This window comes from Coenobita brevimanus, chromosome 18, assembly GCF_032717465.1.
Source record: "Coenobita brevimanus isolate Jiangsu-jjx chromosome 18, ASM3271746v2, whole genome shotgun sequence".
Lineage (NCBI taxonomy): Eukaryota > Metazoa > Arthropoda > Malacostraca > Decapoda > Coenobitidae > Coenobita > Coenobita brevimanus.
The window spans coordinates 2,727,096-2,752,963 of NC_136971.1; the positions used below are offsets into that span (position 1 = coordinate 2,727,096).

The window sequence follows — 25,868 nt, forward strand, 5'->3', positions numbered from 1 at the left end:
CAGCAGCACTTCAAGCAGTAGAGGGAGCTTCTGGCAACTAAGAAAAAGGCTTCACGGCATTTTACCGTCACCTCTTTCTTCCCCCATATGACAATCACCAGCATCAAGGAAGAGTCGGGGTCATTAACGAGTGGGGTGCAGATGCAATGTCCTGCCTCACCTGCCTCCATCTTGTCTGCCTCCTAGCCCTCACCATTGCCTGGCACACCCCTATGGAGCTTGGTGTAGCTAGGAGATTGACAGGAATTTTAGTTGTTTGGACGAATTATGTATGAACAGAGAAGCATAAGACAGTTTAGTGTCCCTTGTTTTTTACATGATAGTTGACAGATTAACTGTCTCACAGGTAGTGTGCAGTGCATTTATAAAGAAAATACCACCCTCCCCAAAAAAATATGTGAGTTAGAGCCAAGATTCTAGGGCTTGAATAGTAAGTGAATAAGTATGTGAACCACTGCACTGGGCATGCTATTGATAATTCCCCCTTTACTGTGGTTTCTTTATCCATGCTTTCTGAATCTGACCTCTCCACATTCTTGGTTGAGAATAGAGCTCAAAATAATGAAGATTAAGTATATGAATAAGATTGTGAAAAGTATATGAAATTGAGTTAAAAAAGGTATGAAAAACCAAGAAGGAAATGGTAATAGTGGTAAATGAATATGGGAGAGGGAGGTATGGAATCTAGAGAAGGAAATACAATGTGCAATATGGGAGGTGCACATGACAAGTTTTATCCCTTGAAGTACTTAGCAGTTAGCACTTTGATCTCTGCCCCAGAAGGTTGCAGAAGTGATAATGTTATGAAGTACTTTTTGTATAAAACATTGCACTGTTGAATGGATCTGAGAACTCTGAAGGCTTTAATGTTAAATGAATACTGTAGATGTATTGGTTTCCATTTTTTAGTTCTGGTTCTAAACCACTACTTGTATATGAGTAATAAGGTTATAAATTTTCCATGTTTATTATATACTAATTCATATATTCTTATAGGTTTACAGATACTTTGCATATGATTGTGGAGAGGCTTTCCCTGGCATTGCACGTGCACCCCCTACCTCCATCAACGATGTTGTTTGTGAATCTCGATATTCTGCTGTTGAGCCGTCCGATAATGGAGAAGTAAATATAACTGTGATTTTGTATTTACTGTAATTGCCTATTGAAATAAATGTTAGAATGATAAATGACATAATCATTGTAACAGTAAAGAAAGACGTTGCACCTGTTAATATAAGATTGTGACAAGTTTGTCACCTCAAGATGATGTCTGGTGCTGTAGCAGAAGAGAATGACTGTGACTTTCCCCATTGGCCCTCCACGACTTTCCGATAAGAGCTTGCCCTTGCAGGTTGTGGTTTCAAACCTCCAGATTACTATATAAATTGTACTGGCACCTGTATGCTGTGTATAGTCTTAACATGTATTTATTATGGACAGTTGGTATTAACACTCTAATGATGACGTACTGTAAAGTACTTTGCAGTGGAGTCATAATTTAAGACAGAGGGAAGTAATAATTATACGGTATCACGGGCATTTCATTTCTCCCTCTGTTGTTTAAGAACATTATCATAACAGCTGTGCAGGAGAAATAGAAAGAGTGCATTTAGATACAGATTTTCAGATGGCTGTATTTGTTTACAACCCATGCATTGTGCTTTTGTTGCTCACTGCAAGGGTTCTGTGACCATGCCTATCCACATGATGTATGCACTATAATTGCATGCCTCATCATTGTTGTTGTATTAACTGTTGTGTCTGGAAGCATTTTTTTTCTTGCTCCTCATTTTCATCCCAGAACACTGACCTTGCAGTTCCAGACTAAGTTTTGATGCCTAAGTGCCCAGCAGTTGCTTCTCCTTGCAGTGAAAGTGTCAAGAACACAAGAAAAACATTTATTCCAGAGGAATACGTAAAAATATTGTACGAAGGAGCAGTTGGTGTGGGAGCTTAATGTGAGCGAGAGTTTCTCTTGGACTTACCAGGAAAAATGTCAGGTGTATTGACAGTGTGGATAGCCTGTGTTGGAAAATGATAAAAACTAAAGAGGTTAACGAAGAGAGAGCGGTTATATTCAAGAGTTTTTGCATTTGGTGGAGTTAGTGTGAACAGAGTTTGGTGACTGACTTTTTTTATGAGTTGATGGATTTGGAGTTAGAAAATTCATACAGTATGTGATGAGTTGATGTTTTCACATAATGTTACCCTCATAAAAAAACTGCCTGTCATTTTTTGGCGATTTCTGGATTTTTGCCTAATTCAATTCTTCATCATGTGGCGCACCTATTGGTATAGCTGCCTTTGTCAGGTCTAGGGTGTGAGTGGTCTAAAGTGCACCTCAGGTTTCTGGCGAAGTCATTGAAAATTAAGAAAATGAGACAGTTTTTTTCGATTTCCCGAAAAGTAGAAAAAAATGACAAGCAGTTTTTTTTTATGACAGTGACAATAAGAAATTAGGTAAGATAAATTTGTGAGTTCAGTTCTTGTGAATTATGGTTATGCACAAATGTATAGTGCATGGTTGACTTGTTTAATACTCAGGACCATGGAATTAGTGCACAGTCACTCCACTGTGACAGTTTCATTGTATTTTTTCCCATATTATTCTATCTGTCTATCTATATCTCTTGCCAGATGCCTTAATCCTGTAGGGGTTGGCCACAAACAAATCGCCTCCATGTCGCCTTGTCCCCTGACATTTTACTGCCCCGCTTCCAGCTCACACCCCCTTCTCTCATATACCTCTCCACTCCATCCCTCCATCTCATCTTTGGCCTCCCCCTCCCTCTTCTCCCCTCCACCTCACTCACATACACTGTCCTTGTCAGTCTCTCACTCTCCATCCTCTCCACATGGCCAAACCACCTCAGTGTGTTTTTCTTAATGCTTCCTATCACATCCACATCCACACCACAATGCTCCTTCTCTTCCTCATTTGCCAGTCTTTCTCTCCATGTGACTCCACATGCTCTTATTGTGATGACTAATAATCATTTCAGAAATGTTTCACTTTGTGCACATAGTTTTTTATGAGTAATTGTGCCAGAAGCAATTCTCAGCGAAATATTCATGATGGAGGTGATCTTTTATTGGCTGATTGGAAGTTTTTGCGTGATTGGTATTGGGAACTTTTAAGATCAGGCTTAGTGCAGTCCTAGGTGATTAAAATTATGAGGGGTCATGGGGGGCAAAGTCCCTCAGCTAGGTTAGGTTAGGATGCATTGACACGTACACTCGGCAAGATCCCGTGGAAACACACTGCCATGGACATCTAATGCGGGCTTAATGGTAATAATTGATCTTTATGTATAATCCTTTGGGAAAACATGGGGTTCCCAGTACCCAGCCTCCTATTTTACATGTAAATTTACAGTATGTCACATTTTAGGACAAACTTAATTCAACACAAGATTCTGCATAACTTGTGTTGTACAGAGACTGTACTGTACTGTACAGTATATGGTGCCATGTATTGACCATAAGAAGACTGCTGGACCACTCATTTAGACAGTCAACAATGTTGGAGTGAGACAGGTATGTGAAGTTCCCATGGCTGTTCAAAATTTATGAATGTCTACTGGGACTGTTCACTTAATGTAGTGATACCCTCAGGTGACACTGTACTAAGTGACAAGCCAAATTGTTTCCGCTAACTTGGGGAGCCTTTTCCTACATTGGCTGGTAAATGCATAATTCAATAAACAACTATATATATATATATTCTATCTATTGCCAGATGCCATAATCCCATTCGGGATGGCCATTTGACTTTGACTTATTTGTTTTACGGGGAGGGGCACTAACCCTCCACCAACCCACTTGTTGACACTTAGGGAGCACGTGTGGTTTGGTTATATGGTTACCACCCAGCGTTGTAAATGGTTTCTTGGCTTACAGGCAACCATTTGGCTTGTCACTCAATGTAAAGCCACCTGTAAAGGAACGAAAAGCAATAAGAAGTGACAGGAAAGATTGGAGAAATAGGAAGAGAGGAGGGCAGGGACAGAAAAAGAATGATAAAGACTGAGGAAGAAGTAGGCAGCACTACATCTCGTGAGTGAATGATGGTCACCACCATCTACCACTAATATATATATATATATATATATATATATATATATATATATATATATTTATACACAGTCACCTCTCACATAATGCACGAATATATACAGGGGCACTGTGTGTGTGTGTGTGTGTGTGTGTGTGTGTGTGTGTGTGTGTGTGTGTGTGTGTTAGAGTGAAGGGGCCCTGCAGCTCACCAAGTACCCTGGGCCCCACTTAGGTTAAACATGCCCCTGGGTGGAACTTCAATATATGAATGGTTGTGTAGTCCATATCACTGGACATGCCGTTGTTAGTTCTTCCTTTTTCATGCTTTCTCTGCCTATTTATCCTACCTCACACCATTTACAGGTAGGAATAAGGGGTGGAATGGTGATGACAAGAATTATTATGATAAAACTCAGGGCATGTAGACTAGACAGCATCTTCAATGAGAACCTAATTGTCTTTCTACACATGTTAAATTGTACCATACACCTCGTCATCATCATTTGGGCATTTATATCCAATGTCCATACTGAATACATGCAGAGCTAGTCGGTTTCAGGACTGGTGTGTTGATTTTAGCTGGGCTTCATGACTTAACGGGTCTTGTGGTAGAAGACTTCAGTGAAATTCCAGTCCTTAGCCTGGTCACTAATGTTAGATCCATCTCATCTGTCAGGATAGCAGCCCACTTCTCTACCTTTTGATCACCATCATCACCTGTACAGTGTCTTTATCTCGTTCAGTTAAAAGAATTTGTTAAATATTTATCATCCTAAGTGGTAGGTTGGGATGCTGACCAACCATCCACTCACTCAGTGTACTGCTGCTCTTGGGTGACTGCCCTTTGCTATCTTCCTTCCTTCTTTCCTTCCTTCCTCCTTTGTCTTTCTTTCCTTTCCCTTCTATGTGTGAGTGACTCTGCACTGAGTGACTAGCCAACTGGTTTCCTGTACACCAGGAAACCATTTACAATGCCGTGTGGTAACCATATAACCAAATTATGACGCTTGGTGGTTTAGTGGATAATTAAGGTGCTCCAACTGGATTAAGCCTGTGTAGGTTTGTATCCAAGGGGTGCTTGGGGTTTATTGCTCACACAATACCACTCAGGGATATGTGAGACTGGTCACTCACATCTTAAATGTCAGGACCAACTTGCTTAAGCCCAGGGCTCCTATGCTTCTCATTGGGCAACACTGGATTAGATGATGTATGTATGTATTTATCATACATAGTCCATTAACTTTACAGGTATTATTCATGGTGTTTTCACCAAGTATTGGAATAATTATTTAATCTTTGCAGATGGTATTCGGGGGGCTTACATTAATAATGAAATAATGTCTGTCTTTGCAGGTAATATTTAGGGTGCTTCCCCCTAACATTGAAATTACAAATCCATACAGTGATGAAGTTCAGAATTTATTAAAGATTACGAACTTGAGAGTGAACTTCACAAAGCTTCATACACTTGGTGACCAACTACTGGACAGCAGAAAAGAAATCAAGGTAATTAAGTTTTGTTACTGTGTACTGGTAATGTTTGTTAGTATAAAATTATAATGTGGGATGTAATGGGTATACTTGGTCATGGTGAATGTAATTGCTGTTGTATATGTTTTGCAGCTATTCATACAAACATACCATTATATACTGTTCCAAATTAGGATGGTTAGCATAGGAAACATTAAATACTCATACATTCAAAATATTAGGATGAATGGCCCTATTCTTTACTCCTACATTGGAAAGGGGAAGGTAAATCCTAATTTTTAATAACTTTGTGGATCTCCTATGAATTTTTAGATTTGGGTAGTGTGCATCCCACATCATAGAGTACAGCCAGGTATATTACAGAAAAACGGCATATTCAGTCAGTTGCTAGTGTACCGTTCTTCATTATCGATGCCATTCATCATGCATGGCTTTAGGTGTCGTATACCCATAATTTATGTTGGCCCTATTTGAGCTAAACAGGTTTTGCTTGGAAAGATAAAAACTTGGTCTAGCACCAACACAATTTACAGGTTTCAGGTAATCCATTCTGCCTCTCATATCACAAGACTCTTACTTGCCTCATGCTGCAAACTCACACAACTCAAATATCCTTCAGCATAACCTCAGCAAAAGGTCTACAGCAGTACTGAACTGGTTGGATTTTTGCAGTCCTTCAGGCTCATGTTGTGACCCTTGGGCCAGACAGAGAACAACAATAATGATGACTACCATATAATTTTCTTCGTATGTTGACTTTAATGAAAATAATGATTTTATGAAATGTCTGTGTAATGAATAGTTGTAGGACACCTTTTATTACTGTATTCATTATTGTGTTTGAATACATAAAGTTCAGTCTATCTCATAAAGGTATACTATATATGCTCAGCATTTTGAATTTATTGTTGATTAATATTGAAAGTGACACAACATTGCACATACTTAGAATTATTTTTGATAATTGGTGTTCTTTCATCCTTTTGTTTTAGGAAAAATACTACTATGCAATCTTAGATATGGTGGTGCGAGGATCATGTTCATGCTATGGCCATGCCTCCCGCTGTCTACCAATCCCAGGAGTGGAGGATAGGCCTGACATGGTTCATGGACGCTGTGAATGTACACACAATACCAAGGGACTCAATTGTGAAATGTGTGAAGATTTTCACAATGATTTGCCCTGGAGACCTGCTGTGGGAACAGAACCAAATGTTTGTAAAAGTAAGTGAATTATACTACAGTATAAACCTCCAGTCCCCTATTTTATGAGCAAAAAACTTTAACCTCTTCAGTCCAACAACATTTATTTCATTTTATTCTTGCTGCCTCCAGATTATTTTACTCAGCTTTGGGGAGACTGTAAAGTAGAGAGGGGTGGATAAGGCCATAGTTCATCCTATTGTTACTACAGTTCAACAGAGTTTCAATAAAGTCGTGTGGTGGTAACATGATGAAACTCATCAGAGTGAACTGGTTAATTTTACTTGTGAAATGGGGACCTTTTTAATTTTTTATAGTTATTTATATATAATATTTATTTACTTATTTGACTATGACTGTGATTAGATGGATGTGTAGTGTGTCCTCGAATATGAGGCCTAGGGAGGCTGGGATTGCATTTAAAGAGTTGAGAGGAATGATAGGGCTTGAATGTGTTGATGTTGTGATGAGACGAGAGAGATTGAGATGGTTTGGGGATGTTGAGAGGATGGAGGATGACGGTTTGGTGCAGAAGATGAGAAGTGTGAATGTCAGGGGTAAGTTTGCGTGAGTCAGACCAAAAAAGACTGGGGATTAGACCATAGAGTGTGACCTCAGGGATAAGGGACTCAATACAAATGTATGGAAGCATGTTGGTGTCTTTTTAACCCTTCCATGGTCATGCCTCTGGAATTTGTCGGGACCAACAGGCTGACCACAGGGCCAATTTTTCAAGTTTTGGGAAAATTGATTCCCTCCCCTTGCCAAATTGAAGAGGAATGTCAGATGCACCTGGCAGTGCAATTTAGAGCTTCCTAGACCCATCCTGAGCTGTGCAGTGGAGCGCAGAAGTTGCGCAGATTTAAGCGGATGATATCGGTGAAAAATCATCCACCCCCCACCCCACCCCCCAAAAACAAAAATGTATATATATATCAGTGGTGCTGATATGGCGTCCAAGGCACACCCTTTGGCACTGTCACTGAGCCCTCTCCTAGTATCCTTGGAAAGAGGCATGGCAGGAGTGGATGAGGCAAAGGATCCACTTGAGATGGGAATGGAATCGGACTAGAGGTTTAAGAAACCATCATCCTACACCTGGCAGTGTCACAGAAATTACTAAGGTATGCTTGCCTCTGATGGCAGGAGTCTGTCCAGATCCTTTGATGGTAAGATCAAGTGGCAGCCACTTCAGACTATGGCGCAGAAACACTTGTGATTATATCTGACACCAGTTATTACCGATTCACAAATTTTGCTTCGAATATGACCGTTCCCCAGTGGGTATAAAAAAAAATAAATAAAAAGTAGGAATGGGATTGATTGTCATTTACTACCTCGACCTTGTTCCGATGGTTTGGGATGTGTACAGTCATCCCATCTTTATACGTACATTTCATTAAAAGCTTTTTCTTGTATAATTGATTGTCATAATCCATGAGGCAACAGACCTCTGCTGAATCTGTTAAGGGACATCTCAAAGCCTTTCACTTCTCAAAGCCTTTCACTTCTCAAGAATGTACAGTATAATCTTTAGGTAGGTTTTGTGATTGTTCCGTTTAGTTTATAAAGGCCCCAACGTGCTTGCATGCGTCAGCCTTAGTCACGCAGTGGTGGCTCTCCATGCTACTTAGACTCAGGCAGCTTGCATGTGTCAGCTTTGGTCATCTAATGTTGGCTTTCCATGTTGATTGAACTCTGGCAGCCTCCATGTTCAGTCCCTTATCCCTGAGGTCACAGTCTGACCTCCTCCCAGGTCTTTTTCGGGATAATATCACAATTTTTGTAAAGGTGCAAGCATGTTTCAAGTGCTAGTGAATTCCCATGGAAGAACTGATTGTTTTTGAGAAACAAAAGACCAGACTGTTATAATAATAATTATTATTATTATTTTTATAGGCAAACCCCGGTTTAATGATCTAATTGGTTAGGTAAAACCCCATCTTTAGGCGGGGTATTGTATATCAGGGTACTTTTAACATGTATTTCAGTGTGGACCGTTTACCAGCCTTGGGTTTCCCCCAAACCAAATCCAAAACCCACGCAGATGAGCCCAAAAACAGGTTTAAAGATAGTCCAAATGGCCCAACAGCTGTCAAGGAAGCTAACCTAAGCCTAACACCTGTAATTAACTCACTAAAACCAACAAATCAGATCTGAATATTGTCAAATATAAGTCTGGAAAAAATCAGGCTGAGTAAACTGTACCCCAAAAGGACAATGTTCACCCGACGTAAGGCTAAAACACATTTATCAAAGTCTAAAAGCAGTTTATAAGTCAACCTAAACACACAATTTTTGTTTAAAATGTTATCAAAATCGGTAAGAAAAATCAAAACCCATCGTTAAATGGGTTTGGCCATCGTTAGGCAGGGTATGGTTCAATTTCTACCCCCGTCGTTAAGCCGGGGTATCGCATCTAGGGGTATCGTATATCGAGGTATTACTGTACTATTATTATTATTATTATTATTTTATTTGTTTCATTATTATTATTAAAAGGATATGAAAATGCATTTGACAGTAGAGTAGACTAATGGAAAGCTGTAAGTATTTATGGTGTGAATGGACAACAATTGCTTTTTCAGTGGTTACTGCTCCTCTGAACTTTCTGCTTGTACCCCAGCCCCATTTTGGTAGTATGTTATAACAGTATTATTGCAAGATTTACCCATTATTCTCAGTACATAAAGTACACAATTGATCACCTTGGGAATGGTCATCTGTTTGCCCTTCCCTCTGCTTTGATTTCTAGTTCTGTCAGTGCAGTATACTAGCTTCACAAAGTATGTGCATCACAAAACATGTGCTTCTCATGTGTTCAGTTTTCTATAGAAAGGATAACTTTTTGCTGATTTGGCCCTTTTTTCCTCACATTGAATAACTAAATGAAGAAAAAAAATTGCTGTGCTTGCGAGATAGGTTCAGAATTCCAAAGGCACGAATGATTGTTTGGGCCATTTCACTGGGCATGCTCCTGATCCTTTACATTATTTTGTGGATCCTACCTCACTCCATCCATTCAGGTGAGAATGAGGGTTGGGATGATGATGGCACTGGTTGTATATTATAACAGTATTATTCAACTTTTTTCTTCCACAGGGTGTAACTGCAACAGCCATGCTTCAATGTGTCATTTTGATCCACAAGTGTATGAAGCAACAGGAAATGTTTCGGGTGGAGTTTGTGACAATTGTGTTCACAATACTCAAGGCCGCAACTGTGAGGAATGTGTACCATACTACTACCAGGACCCAGGCAGAGAGCTACATGATCCTGAGATATGCCAGCGTAGGTTATTTGTCCATTATTATGGATTTCCATTAATAATCATCCTTTCGAAGCTTGTTTTGGTTCTTTTTTATTTATTATTATATTTATTATTATTACTGGTATTATTGTTATTATTATTATTTTTAAATATAATGATGAGGTGCATATATGCCACGTGTAAGTTCAGGGTGGTTAAGGTAGCACTGACCTTTGGGTATGCACCTTGTAATGATTGACTGAAGGAAGAGAAGGACATGTTTTAGAATCTACTAGATGAAATGGTACAACAAATACTCAGGAGTTATTTACTGTTAGTGATGGGAGATATCAATAGGACATTGGTCCTGAGAGTAAGGAAATGTTCTGGAGTGCATAGGGAGAATGATAATGGATGTCCACTGAAGAGAATATGTCAAGAAATGTTATGCATTTGTAATTCATTTTACAAATACAAAGAGGCACAAAATTTGCATACATAGAAAGATTAGAGAGAATGTGGAAAGGAACTTGATTAATTGCATACTTTCAGTGAGAAAAATTTAAGAAGTAAGAGAGAGTAAGAAGAGAGAGGATGAGGAATTTGGAAGGAACTTGAGTGTAAAATGGAGGGAATGTAAGAAAATGTTCTGGAAAGAGGTAAAGAAAGTTTGACAGCGTGCAGAAGAAGTTAGCTGGGGAGTGAAAGATAAAAATGGTAGATTACTAGTGGAGAAGGGAGAAAAAGTGAGCAGATGGAGAGAACGATTTAAGGATTTGTTTAACATAGAAAAGTAACGAAAGTATAAGTGGGTGGGGAATGGCTGGGAGAAGGAGGGATGTGAGAAGAGAGGAAGAAATCAGTAGGATGGAAGTTGTGGAAGCAATGAAGAAAGTTAAAATGGGGAAAGCCTCACAAATTGATGGAGTGTGTGGTGAAATGGTGAAACATGGGGGAGAGTTAGTAGTAGAATGGATGTGAAAGATGTGCAGGTTGGCATGGGAGGAAGGTAGAGTCCCAAAGGATTGGAAGTCAGGTATAATTGTTCCCCTGTACAAAGGAAAAGGGGAAAAAGAATTGTGTGGTCATCATAGGGGCATTTGTCGTCTTATTGCAGTAGGAAAAGCATATGGTAGGATACTTATTGACAGAGTTAGGGAAATAACAGAGGAATTAGTTGGAGAAGAACAGGGAGGCTTTAGGAAGGGAAGAGGTTGTGTAGATCAAATATTCATTCTTAGATCTTTAGTGGAAAAGTTTCTAGAGAAGGGAATGAAGTTGTATGCAGCCTTCATGGATTTGGAGAAAGCATATGACAGGGAGGATAGACAAGGATTGTGGAAAGTATTAAGAATATATGAAGTAGATGGGAAGTTGTTGAAGGCCATGAAGAGTATGTATGAGGGAGCTAAGGCTGCAGTGCGTGTGGATAGTGAACTGAGTGAATTTTTCTGTTGGTAGGTTGGATTGAAACAAGGATGTGTCATGTCTCCATGGTTGTTCAGTCTCTGGATGGGGTTATAGAAGAGATATAAGGGTAGGGCAGTGGAAGTTGGAGTGGCCCTAGTGAGAGAGGGCAGTGTTTGGAAACTCCCTGTACTTTTGTTGGCAGATGATACTGTGTTGTTAAGTGAAGACGAAGGGATCTGCAAGGTTTGGTGGATGAGTTTGGGAGAGTGTGTAAGAAACAGAATCTAAAGGTGAATGTAGGGAAGAGTAAAGTTATTGTCTTTGAGAGAAGTGAAGTCAGTGAATGTACAGTGAGACTGGATGAGGAGGAAGTGGAAAATGTGAGTGCATTTAAGTACTTGGGTAATGTGATGTATGGAAGTGAAGCTTGGACCTTGGAGGGACAGAAGTCAAGAGTGAGAGCAGTGGAAATGAGTTATTTGAGAGGAGCATGTGGAGTCACATGAAGAGACAGACTGACAAATGAGGAAGTGAAAGAGCATTGTGGTGTGGATGTAAATGTTATAAGAAATGTTAGAAGAAACACACTGAGGCTCTCTGAAATGACTGCCCTGATTAAGTTATAATGGATAGGGGAATCTGGGGGACACTTAACCCTGCCAGAAACCCTGGTTATATGGTTACCACCCAGTGATTTGTGAAAGATGTGGAGCGGTGGACACCCGAATCAAAGAGAGTGTACCGAGATGGTATGGTTAGTTGGAGAGAATGGATAACAATAGAGTGCTGAGAAAGGTATATCTGAGCGAATTTGAAGGAGGGGGGAGGCAAGGTAGGCCATGGGGAAGGTGGAGAGACATGGTGGAAGAGTGTGTGAGGAAGAGAGGTATGGAAGTTGGTGAGGTCAGGGTACTGACAAGAGATCAAGCTGGCTGGATGAATGTTGTGAGGAGAAGTGTATGATCAAGGATTTGGCACTCCATTTTAACGTGGCAGCGTCTGGATTGACTCAGTCGGATACATTTATGTGAAGCTACAGAAGTGGAAAATGTTTTTGGCATATCTGATAGAGTCAGGATTCTGGGGACTTGAATGATGAGTGAATGGAAACGTGGCCCATTGGAATCGGCAGATTTGGGCTGTCTGGACACTGCTACTTCTCACCCTGCCCTGGGGTGGGAAAGGAGGTCCGGATGATGATGATATATAATTAAGCCAAACATGGTTCCGTTATATCAAGGTTACCACTAAATACAGAGAATAATATAAAAATAGCTTATATGTACACCTCTGTACATAGATTTCAAATTACTGTTAATTAACACATGAAATACTGTAAGGACTTTGGCTTACCTCCACAAATAGAGGATCAGCAGTTATTGCAGGAATATGCCTGACACAGGTAGCCATTCTGGATGGTCTGTATGGCTCCCCAAAGCTGTGTCAGGCCTGGGTGGGTTTATTCACTGTCTGAATCACCTGCCATCAGCACTAGAGATGGCTGAGGGATGACATCAGAGAAGGAGGCTGTAGAGGGTAGAGAGGTGTCTGAGGTGGCACTGTCCTACCTTTCCCTGCTTGCTACATTTAGCGGAATTGTTTCCGCTATACCAAGCATAGGAAAATAGATTTTTTTTTTCCGTTACATCGAGCATTCCGCTAAATTGCTCTCCGTTAAATCAAGTTTTTACTGTATATATATATATATATATATATATATATTTTTATGATATATATATATATAGATATTTATATTTATGTACACACATCGGAGTTTGTTAAATCGAGCATATGCTGTCAACATAGAAAAGAATGAAGTGATTTATATTGAGAGTGTCATGTGCTGGTGATTTGAATTGAAGTAGTGTGTATGTGATTTTGATAATGAAAAAGATAGGTGAATGTGCAAAGGAAGTGGAAAGTAGAGTGGTACAGGTAAGAAAGGTGGCTGGTGCTTTGAAGACCTTAGTACAGTACAAGGGGGTCTGAGTCTGGTGTCTGCAAGAGGAATGCTTGAAAGTGTATCAGTGTCATAATTAACTCCCAGGTTTAAGACATTGGTGTGGCATTAGTGTGAATAAATGATTAAGAACAGTGGAAACAACTTTTAAAATGTGTGTAGTATGTGTAGAGTGGCTAGGATAAGAAATATTGTGATTTGTAAATTATCCTGACTATGAAATTATGTTGATAATAGGGCAGAAGAGAGTGTGCCTGGATGGTTGTTAGTAGGATGGTGAAATTGCTACTGTATGTTTAAGTGATTTTAAAGATGAGAGGAGTTGTAGTAGGCCAAGAAAAAAAGAGGATGGATGCAGTCAATGAATGTGTGAATAAGGTAAAGTATAGAAGTTGGTGAAGCCAAGGAGTTGACACAGGATCAAATTTGTCAATTTAGGTATGTATAGAGAAGCACATAACTTGATTTTGCCCCCTTTTATAAAATTATTGGATTGATATAAGGCAGGGAACTGATATCTGGCAGGTGGTGTAGAGAATGTGTATAAAGATGTTTCACTTGCTATGCTTTTGTTAGTTCTCCCCTTTTTGTTCTTTCTCTTTCTTTCTTTTTTTTTTTTTTTTTTACCCTATCATACCATGTTCTTATGTGGAAGAAAAAAGATCAATAGGATAATTATGATAATGATGGTTTCTTGTATTTCCCAGCTTGTTTCTTAAAGTTGTTAAGTGATGAAGTCCATCCATCATCCAATCCTACATTGCCCCATGAGGAGCGTAGGAGCCCAGGGCTAGGCAAGTTGGTCCTGACATTTAAGGTGAGAGTGACCAGTCTCACTTATCCCTGAGTGGCATTACATGAGCAGTAAACCCCAACTGTCCCTTGGATGTAAACTTTCACCGGCTCCATCCGATTGGAGCGCCGTAATTACCCACGAAACCACCAGGCATCAAAATTTGGTTATATGGTTACCACCTGGTTCTTGGTGTACAGGAAACCATTTGGCTTGTCACTCAGTGTAGAGTTGCCCACAGGCAGATGTAAGAGGAAAGAATGAAGGAAAGAAAGACAGAAGAGGGAGTGTAATTCTGATTTGTTTCCATGATGAAGTCAGATACAGTATATAGATTGACTTGTGTATTTTGTTTAGGCTGTTCTGGTGATTGTCACAAGATTTCTAGTGATGAACCTTTGGCTTAAGGTCTACAGTAATAATGATAGTGAAATACAGTTTTTACCTTTTGTTCTACAGTGTACACACCACTTTTTACTTACAACATTATTATTATTATTCTTCAGCCTGCAACTGTGATCCACAAGGCTCTATAGACAATGCCATCTGTGACTCTCGCACTGATGTGGCTGCTGGTTTGGTGGCAGGAAGATGCCGTTGCAGAAATAATGTCGATGGACTAAAGTGTGATCGTTGCAAGGCTGGCTTCTGGAACTTCACAGATGAGAATCCAGATGGCTGCCAAAGTAAGTACACTGTTGTATTTATAAGTACAGTACATACATTTAAGTCACTTGCATGTGAAACTGGTAACTGATAACATTTATAGTCATTTAAAAGCAGGTGGAACTTTAGGTTGAAGATATAATTAGATTTTTTTTAAAATAAATACTGGGTATATATAATTTATATTGGAGTAAGATCGAATAAGAGTTTATCTTCCAGTACGTTTCCTCTTTTTGATGGTATGAAGATCATTTTAAAGCCTTTGAAACAAGAAAGGGGAATGAGTTGATCTCTTTATATGCAAAACTGGTCTTTGAAATCACAGCAGTTAAATATCACAAGTTGAAGCTGTTATGACGTTTTTTTTTTTTTCTTTTTAGATTAGCCCTTTAGTTAGAGGAATTATTATTATTATTTTTTAAAATCCTTTCTACAAGATGATTCTGTTTACCGTAGAAGAGCTCTGTCTGAGGGCACCAAGAAGTGTCCATTACCCTCCAGATTATATATTCTGCGTAGGAGTAGTCTCTCTGACTAAGGTACATGGCTGCATGGCATTTTGACTCATGCTGCCATCACATCCAACACTTAACACATCCCCCCCATGCAAAGAACAAGCAAGCATAATCGTGAACCACCATGCTAGCATGAATCACCTCACACATAGATGCACTGAGTCTGAAACCAGTCATCTCTGCATAGACTGCCCTTTCCACTAGACCACAATGCAAATCCTCTCACTCTAGAACAAACTTACAGTATTTTAAAGAGAATAAAGAACTCAACAAGCACAGGGCAGAATGGCATTAGCAGTCTGTACCTAAAACTTTAAAGACCACATGGCATCCAGGCCCTTGCAAACGTTAGTCACTTTTCATGCACACTTTATGGCATTCCCAGTATTTGGAAACATAGAAAAATTGTCACTCTGCTTAAACCAAACACCTAGCACACCCTTCTTTATACAGACCCATAACACTGCTTAATGCACCATCCAGAATAACTGAATTCCTGATTTTTAACAAGGTCATACCTCATATTTCCTTTGTTCCTTCACAGTATGGCATTAGAGCACCACTCCACAAACACCTTACTAACCAACCTCACACAACATGAATCTGGTGGCATCAACTCCACAAGACCCACAAATGTACACTTCCTACAACAATAGACATTAGTAAAGTCTTTGATGCCATCATGTAATGAAACTTATCATCAGAATTTACAACACAAGCATGGAAAACAAATGCTGGTGTGCCAACTGTCTGTCCGGCAAAGAGACACATATGACATTTCAGGGCAAGTCATCACAAACATGACACTTCCCTGACTGGATTTCCCAGGGCTCCATTCTTTCACCTGCTTTTACATATATATATATAGATAGATAGATATAGATATACAGTATATAGATAGATAGATATAGATAGATATAGATATATATATATATACTTATATATAGATATAGATAGATAGATAGATAGATAGATATATATAGTTATGTATATATATAGATATATAAATATATATAGATAGATAGATAGATAGGCCTCTACCAACACGTCATATGACGTGGACCATCGCCTAGGGGTTAAGCAAATGATTGTATAATGGTCAGTCATAAAACGAGAGTCAGTTATATATAACATTTTTGTATGGATGTTTGTATGTATACAAGCACTTTTCAGTGCCTGGTTTAGTGTTAGCATACATCAGTCAAAATGATATCCGTACCTTACATCCACTTGCTCAGATCTCTTAGAGGTGACAAGAGGTTTTTCAATCTCGTGAAAGGCTGCCAATGTTGTACTGTTGGTTGTTCTACCTTTAAATTATTCTGGAATACAGTAGCATAGACCTTGGCCCCAGTGCGCCAAAGTAGGTAATATGGGATCGACAGATATTGTTGCTGGTGCAAATACAGGTGTTTTAATATGTAAGTTTTTTATTTTTTGTAGGACTGAACAGTAGTATATTTTTGTAATGCTATTAGAGTTATTGCTGTTTGCAGAAATGACAGAAGACTATTTATCTCAGCCCAGATCAGAGTGGCCACAGAAATGTAAGCCAGATTATAAACAGCTGTGTGGTGTGTGTTTGTGTTGAAGACTAATATTTTACAGCACTTATTGTTCCTGTGTGGAGTAGGTAACATTGTCAGCTACTGTTCTGGAAACTTTATCTACACATGTGTGTGTGCTTGTGTGTGATGCACATTGCTAATGATCATAGTAGGTGTTCTGTTTAATAAGTAGTATTCCTTCATTCTTTCGGGTGACTTTACACTCGTTCTTCTGCCTTTCTTTCTTTCATCTTCCTTTTGCCTGTGGGTGACTCTACACTGCCCCATGAGGAGCGTAGGAGCCCGGGGCTAAGCAGTTGGTCCCGACATTTAAGATGAGAGTGACCAGCCTCACTCATTCCTGAGTGGCATTACATGAGCAATCAACCCCATCCACCCCTTGGATATAAACCTTCACTGGCTCAATTCGATTGGAGCGCAATAATTACTCCCTAAACCACCAGGCGCCAAAATTTGGTTATATGGTTGTCGTTTGTAAAACTGCTACGAATTGGTTAGTGACGTAGCACCTATCTTTGAGCTAAGACGAAGTATAATGCCTCTCATCATCATCATCACGTATATAAGAATGATTATTAATGTGTAAAATGTGAGTTTTGTTGACACTTGACCATACAAACTTTATCAAATAAACTTCTTCAATCAGTGCTTGACCAGGCAGCCTCTGCCATCTTTAACACTTGACCTTGCTGAAAGGGCCAATATTAGTTTCTTTGAGGGCAACAATATGCGATGTAGAGCAGGGGAACATGTTAGAACTTGTAGGTACATTTCACCATTTTTGGTTGTTTGGCCCTTCTTCTACAAAATGCCTCATAGTTTGATATTCTGTGAATCATGCTGCCAGGTACTATAGTACAGTAGTAGTTTTATCCATTATGGGTATGCCAATGAATGTGAATATTATTCTTTCAAGCATCAGCTCACTTGATGCAGTGCTGCCAACTTCTTTCACATTTATCATTCTTTTCCATGTCTGTCCTCCTCTATTCTTAGTTCCCCCATCTTTCCTGTCACTTTTTATCATTCTTCTTTCCTTTTCAGTTTGCTTTACGTTGAGTGACAAGCCTGATGGTTTCCTGTAATCTAGGACACCATTAACAGCGCTGGGTAGTAACCTCATAACCAATCCATAGGTGTTCCCTACATGTTAAGAAGTCGGTTGGTGGAGGGTTAGTGCCCCTCCTTATAAAACCACTAACTCAAAGTCAAACCTTAACGGGGTTATGGTGTCTGGCTGTAGATAGATAGATACACTCATTCCATATGGGTGCATTTGGGAAAAGGTTTACACTTATTGTGCATCAAAACTTTTTTTTCTGCTTTGTTCCCAGTATGTGCAGTTACTGTATATTATAGCATTAGACAAGTAATTAAAAGTTTGGAAATGGCCATTTTGGAAAAGAGCATACTGGATATGGAGTGCTTTCCTTGCAGCCACTTTTGTGCATTTTAAACAAGTATTGTAACAGTATTTTGTTAACTACCATTATTTTTATTTACAGTATTTTTATTTTCTTATTTATTTATTTACAGTGGGCTCACACAGTACGTGAGTGGATGGGTGGTCCACGACCTCGTGCACTGTGATTTCGCGTACTGTGAATATAGAATCTAATATGGAAAATAACATATAGGCGGGACCCCCTCACACTTTGATATTTTTTGGACCTTAGAGACGTAATAAAGGGAAATTTTTAAGACATATACTGCAGATATTGCTAAAAAGAAATACAGTCAGTCACCTTAAAAGCAGTAGACAACAGACCTGATGGACTTAAATAGCAGGGGTTCCGAGGCACAGCAACACACTTAGAGCGCCCCCGCTGCACCAGCCGCCACACCACCCACCACACCAACACTTTCCTCCTTATAACTAGACTCCTCTTGAGCACCTTCCCCACGAGCGTCTAACTCAGTCACTTGTGTCATAAACCCCTAGAAGTCCAATGTTGACACAACTGACATTGCATCCTCTTCTTTATAGGTACTGGATCAGACGATGTCACGATGGGTGCGTCATCGGGGGGGGGGGTTGCATAGTCTGGGAAAATAGCAGTTTTGGGCCACTCCTTGCCTCTGCCTAGTGTATTCTGGGCTAAACTTGTGCATTCAAAGTTTTATGGTTAGGATTTTGGTCACTCGTATACTAGGTGATACTTCATGTACAGTGTTCATGACATGATTATTTGTTCTGTGTTAGAGCTTTTGCATGTGCATATGTGTTTATGAGCAGTTTTATCCGTAAACTAATATGTTCTGTAATTTTCAGCGTGTACATGTGATCTTCTTGGAACAATAAACAATGCTGGGTGTAATGTGTTGACTGGTGAGTGTGCTTGCAAACGCTTTGTAACGGGGCGGGATTGCAACCAGTGTCTTCCCCAGCACTATGGTCTCTCAGAGCATCCAGATGGTTGTCAGCCATGCAACTGTGATCGTGGTGGTGCTACAGACAACAACTGTGATGTACTAACTGGGCAATGCAAGTTAGTCTAATGTATTTTTTTATCATAGCAGTCTGTCTTCTTTGTTTTTTACATCAGACAATCATGCTTGATGCCTTGCAATATACAGTCCCATGTTATGCATGCTAATCAGTAGTCATCATCATCATCATCCAATCCTACTTTGCCCCATTAGGAGCGTAGGAGCCCGGGGCTAGGCAAGTTGGTCCTGACATTTAAGATGAGAGTGACCAGCCTCACTCATCCCTGAGTGGCTTTATGTGAGCAATAAACCCCAACCATCCATCCATCCATCATCCAATCCTACGTTGCCCCATGAGGAGCGTAGGAGCCCGGGGCTAGGCAGTTGGTCCTGACATTTAAGATGAGAGTGACCAACCTCACTCATCCCTGTGTGGCATTGTGTGAGCAATAAACCCCAACGATCCCTTGGATATAAACCTTCACCAGCTCACTCCGATTGGAGCACAGTGATTACCCACTAAACCACCAGGCGCCAAAATTTGGTTATATGGTTACCACCCAGCATAGTAAATAGTTTCCTGGTGTACAGAAAACCATTTGGCTTGCCACTCAGTGTAGAGTCACCCATAGGCAGAAGGAAAAGGAAAGAATGAAGGAATGAAAGACAAGAGGGAGCGTAAAGTCACCCGTACCCCTTGGATATAAACCTTCACCATCTCAATCCGATTGGAGCGCAATACTTACCCACTAAACCACCAGGCGCCAAAATTTGGTTATAAGGTTACCACCCAGCGTAGTAAATGTTTCCTGGTGTGCAGGAAACCATTTGGCTTGTCACTCAGTGCGGAGTCACTCACAGGCAGAAGGAAGAGGACCTTTGGAAAGCAGCGAGTTGGAAGCTGCACCATGACAATGCCCCTGTCCATTCTTCTCAGCTGATATAGGAATTTTTGGCCAAGCACAACATCCTGCAGGTCTGGCAGACTCCCTGCTTACCAGACATGGCTCCATGCAACGTTTGATTATTTCCCAAGCTCAAACTCCATTGAAGGATTCCTGATTTGAGATGAGAAAATAGATCATGATGAATGCGACGAAGCACCTGCAGAAGATACTGAAAATCAGCTTTGAGAAATGTTTCAAGCAGTGGAAAGAACCTGTGTGTGTCAAGTAAGAAGGGGCCTACTTTGAGTGAGATTAGTGTCCAAGCTCAACAGGTTAGCTATTTAAATTTTTTTGAATCTGAGATCAGATACTTTATGAACAGACCTTGTTTCACAAATACCACAACTTTTGTACTCATTTTTTATTGTGCCGTATCACCATATCACCATGATATGTAGTAGCTTAAAGACATGAGGAATATAGATATATAGGCGGTCCCCAACTTACGATCGGGTCACATTCCAAGAAACTGGTTGTAAGTGGAATTTTTCATGTTGAAAATGCATTTAATACGCCTAACCAATGGAACATCATAGCCTAGCCAAGCCTGTCAGTCCTATTAAACGTGATTAGTACACTTACATTATCCTATATTTGGGCAAAATCGTTAACACAGTGTTGAATATGAATTTATTGCATAATCTTCTGAAAGTACAAGATCATAAAGTTGAAAATTCGTAAGTCAACCATTTGTAAAACAGGGACTGCATGTACTGATGAAAAATTACATTGGAAGGGAGGGGAAATAAAAAATTACCCCCCCCCACCACCACCACAATTATGTGATGAACTGGTTGGCACTTCCACAACACAGCCAGGGCTACTGGTTTCATTTGCATCATGGAATAAATGGTGATCTTAGCAGATCTGTACGTTACCTGTGTATCACTTTGTACGGGCTAAGGCAACTCCACCCAAAATTTTACTGTATCTTATCATTCGTATCATATTGCTCATAAAGACTCCAGCACTCTTGTATGCATCGGTCTTGGTCGCCTAATGGCACCTGTCCATGCTGGTCTATCACTGGCAGCCTCCCTATTCATTTCCTCATCCTCAAGGTCACACTCTGTGACCTTGTCCCTGGTCTTTTTTGGTCTGCCTCTCACAATGCTACCCCAGCATTCACAGTTCTCACATGCCACACCCAGCTGTCATCCTCCATTCTCTCAACATGCCCAGACTGCAGTATATATATATTTTTTGAGTAAACAGTCCTTTAAAATTCTTTTGGAAAATTGATGCTTTTGGAAATCTGGATTTCAGATTGTAGGGAATGCAGTATATTTGAACCCATGTTATCACAACTTTTCTCCAACAGACAACTATAATTTTCAGACATTAACCTACAGTAGTTAAGAGTTTTTGATGTCTGAATATTATAAAGAAGACCTTGTGTCTAGCTGTACATACTTCATTCTGTATTCTCTTGTGGCCGTGATGGACAATATTATTTACAATCCTTCTCTGCATGGGGTATCTTCCTTAGATTTTTTTCATGAAATATGCAGGTTTGATTGGGATTTTGATCCGTAATATAATTTTTATGTACTGTATATATTTTTTTCTTTCCCCATATCATGATTGTCTGTGGCTTGTATTTCATGTAGTCATTACATATGGCTAGTGTTAACTAAGTTCTAAATTTTGTCATTGTGGCAGGTGTCGGCCACATGTAACAGGGCGGCGCTGTAACATCCCTGAAGAGGGCTACTATGTTGCTACACTCAACTACCTCACATATGAAGCAGAAAATGCCAGGGGATCAGAGGTCGGTAGTCATAGATCCTTTTTTTTGGACCAATTGTTTTATTGTTAGTATTGTATGTTCAGAGTAATTACAGTCCATTAATGCAGAAGTATGTTGTCACCATATGCTGTACATGTATGATCTTGATACAGTGTACCTTCATAATTTGCAAGAATATGTTCCTAATACGTACCTGTATGAATACACGATCTGTGTGCATACTTTTCTAAATACGGATCTGTATAATATAAACTTTACATTTCTCCTAGTAAGGGAACTTGTACCAAGATTACAGTTTTTCCATTGTTGTAAAAATAATGAAGTTTTATTTTCATCGCAGACTGTTCTTAAAATGACCTGATGAAAAAAAAAATATATATATACGGGTATTTTTGAATAATCGTATACCATTTGTAGGTCATTTATATGCCATATTATAGTCAGTGACTTAACAACTTTAATTCATGGGAAACCGAAATAAGAGCAAATTTGTTATTTATTTCCATCATACAACTCTTAAGGTTACCATGGAAATGAGGATATGGAAAAATATGGCTATGTCAGTGTCAGATAAGTGATAGATAGTGCAATTTGTTAAAAAAAGAAACTGAGTACAGTAGTATTACAGCAGCAGTAGTAGTAGTAGTAGATCAACCCTTGTTTGATTGGACAAGCAGACCCATCAATGGCTGGCAAGCAGTCACCTCAGCAGTGCTATCTCATGCAGTGAGTTGATGTTACCTACTGGTGAACAGCATCTCACTGTGGTGAGGTGAGGGGAAGATTGTGGAGGGTTGGTTCGTGGATGGACACTGCATTGGTGTCATCCACCCAGTTATACAGGGCACCACAATAGGCTCCACATCACCCCACTGTTTGGTCATATGGTTATCACCTAATATTGTAAATGGTTTCCTGGATTACAGGAAACTGTTAAGCTTATAATTCAGTGTATAGTCACCCTGGAAAGAAGTAGGCAGCAAGCACTACATCATGTATGATGGTTGCCACCACTTTACAATCAGCACCACCCATGTAATGTGTGGCAGCACTGCAGGAGCAGCCAAAGAGAATGCTCTCTCTCTCTCTCTCTCTCTCTCTCTCTCTCTCTCTCTCTCTCTCACACACACACACACACACACACACACACACACACACACACACACACACACGATTGGAGCCGGATGTGGGAAATTAAATTTAATGCAAAGAAATGTAAAATATTGGAAATGGGTAAAAGTACCAACAGGCCTTCATTGAATTATTTGATGGGTAGTGAACCAGTTACAAAAGCGAGAGAAGAGAAAGATTTGGGAGTGCTGGTCCAGGACAGTTTGTCACCGGAAAAACACATTAACAAGGCAGTTAGAGAGACATATAAACTCCTGACTAATACAAGAGTAGCTTTTCATTATATGGATGAGGAGATGATGAAAAAATTGATAGTGGCCATGATTCACCCCAGGTTAGAATATGCAGCAGTAGTGTGGTCCCCACACAAAAAGAAAGATATAAACAAGATTGAGAGAATACAAAGAACAGCAACCAAGTTGGTCCCCAGTCTGGCAGATCTGTCATATAAAGAGAGGTTGGAAAAGCTGGATTTGCCTTCCCTAGAAGAAAGGAGAAAGAGAGGAGACATGATTGCAGTGTTCAGGACCATGGTGGGAGTAGATAAAATTGACAAAGAAGATCTGTTTTTATGGGATAAGAGAGTAACAAGAGGACACGGAATGAAACTGAAGAAACCAAGCTGCTTGAAGGATATCAAGAAATATAGTTTTCCTTATAGATGTATAGACCTGTGGAATAGCCTGGACAAAGAGATCGTCCAATCTAAAAACTTAAACGAGTTTAAAGCTAAATTTGACACTGAGAAACAGAAACGGGACCCCACGAGTGTAGGTCATTTCCTGTATATCATAATTGGGTAAATACAATTAGGTAAACACACACACACACACACACACACATTTCTCTCTCTCTCTCTCTCTCTCTCTCTCTCTCGGTACAGTTGGGCATGTATAAAATAGAGGATAATGATTCTCCTGCTTAACGAAACAGTTGGGTCTTGTTTCTGGTATTTGTGTAGCAGGAGTAGTGATGCAAATTTGCACAGTGTGCAGCCTTTGACCACAGCAGTTATGAAGGTATACTGTGCACAGTACATCATGTAACATAAAAGCCAGTAAGTGCCATATATATTTTGAAGTTGCAATGGGAGAATCCATTGCCTAAAGTGAGTTGATACATTTATTATGCTGGTGGGTTCCTTCAGTCTTTCGTCATCCTTCTACCTACGGGTGACTTTACACCCCCTTTTCCGTCTTTCTTTCCTTCATTCTTCCCTCCACCTTTTGCCTACGGGTGACTCTAGACTGAGTGACAAGCCAAATTGTTTCCTGTACATCAGAAAATCATTTACTATGCTGGGTGGTAACCATATAACCAAATTTTGGCGCCTGGTAGTTTAGTGGGTAATTATTGCGCTCCAGTCGGATTGAGCTGGTGAAGGTTTATATCCAAGGGGTGGTTGGGGTTTATTGCTCACATAATGCCACTCAGGGATGAGTGAGGCTGGTCACTCTCATCTTAAATGTCAGGACCAATTGTCTAGCCCCGGGCTCCTACGCTCCTCATGGGGCAATTTAGGATTGGATGATGAATGAAAAAATGAATGTAACAGTTTGTCGTCTGAGATTATTATGGCATTAGGTGTTTATAATTTATCATTGATTGTGGACAGAAAATTACAAATATGTATTCATAGTAGCTTTTCTTGATAAATATCCAGTCTACACTGCTATAATTATGTCAGTGATGGAAATTGTTTACTGCATCATATTCAGTGTTTTTTCCCCTGTTCATGTGTTTATTCCATTTCACTTTGTACAGAATCACCGCAGGTCTTCTTGCTTGATGTGTCCATTCATAAATTTCATCATCCAAGCTACCATTGTTGTTTATATCGGTCCATTATATCTGAACACCTTCACATTCTTCATTTCCCTACCATTTAGCCTGAAGTCACAGTTTGTGTCTGTATAATTCATCTTGAACTTAACTAATTGTGTATCATTTGTTTGTGATATTAGTGTTGGTGTGTTTTGTCTTTTGTGCAGTAGCTGCAGTTGCCTTTAACTGCATCACCAAGTTAGAGTAATGATAACTGATTATTGCTTTATGATGTTTACTGACCCTAAACCTATGATGAAGTTATATGTTAGTTATATATATTCTGGTATGATCAGAGAAAGACAAGAAATTTGCTGTGTCATCATTTGAATGTGGAATAGGACTTGCATGCCTCATACAGTATGGTGCAATTCAGTCAAGGTGGTTGTTGAAATTCTGAAATTGTAACTTTTCCAAAGAATGGTTGGCGTGAGTGATGACATCCACTGGTAATGCCATTATTTTTTTCCTTGTCTGTGTTCCCTTTTACTGCTCCTGTGGTGCAGATAAATTTTAATTTTTTTAAGTAGGTAAGTTTGTCATGGTTTGATGTGCTTATTAATTTACAGAAACTCAAATATAAGTAAAGGTAAGGTAAATAAGATCCTTTAAAATACTGGAAGAAGTTTATCAGAGATTATTTATTACAGCTTTATTGTGAGGAGGCGAGTCTGTCTGACTTCAGACAATCCAGTAGAAGAGTATGTATCCAGTTATTTTTATATCATTGAGATAGTTTGGTGTTGGTGCCGTTTCTAAAACTTCTAACCCACCAGATAAGGAGTGTTGATTTATTGCTTGGGATATCCTGCCAAATTTTTAATGCTTAACACTTTATTAGAGTGTTGGCTTGATTTTCCTTGGATTT

General features: G+C 39.6%; 1 protein-coding gene across 1 annotated transcript in view; it reads left to right on the plus strand.

Moving 5' to 3' along the window:
- The window catches only part of LanB1 (laminin subunit beta-1), a 179,607-nt gene that overhangs the window by 73,277 nt on the left and 80,462 nt on the right, over positions 1 to 25,868 (plus strand). Inside the window, exons 7-15 of the mRNA XM_080266111.1 lie at positions 997 to 1,125; positions 5,416 to 5,568; positions 6,546 to 6,777; positions 9,859 to 10,047; positions 14,676 to 14,855; positions 16,847 to 16,897; positions 19,191 to 19,407; positions 21,958 to 22,066; positions 25,651 to 25,701. Of these exons, the coding sequence (XP_080122237.1) occupies positions 997 to 1,125; positions 5,416 to 5,568; positions 6,546 to 6,777; positions 9,859 to 10,047; positions 14,676 to 14,855; positions 16,847 to 16,897; positions 19,191 to 19,407; positions 21,958 to 22,066; positions 25,651 to 25,701 (1,311 nt within the window). The remainder of the gene's footprint in view (positions 1 to 996; positions 1,126 to 5,415; positions 5,569 to 6,545; positions 6,778 to 9,858; positions 10,048 to 14,675; positions 14,856 to 16,846; positions 16,898 to 19,190; positions 19,408 to 21,957; positions 22,067 to 25,650; positions 25,702 to 25,868) is intronic.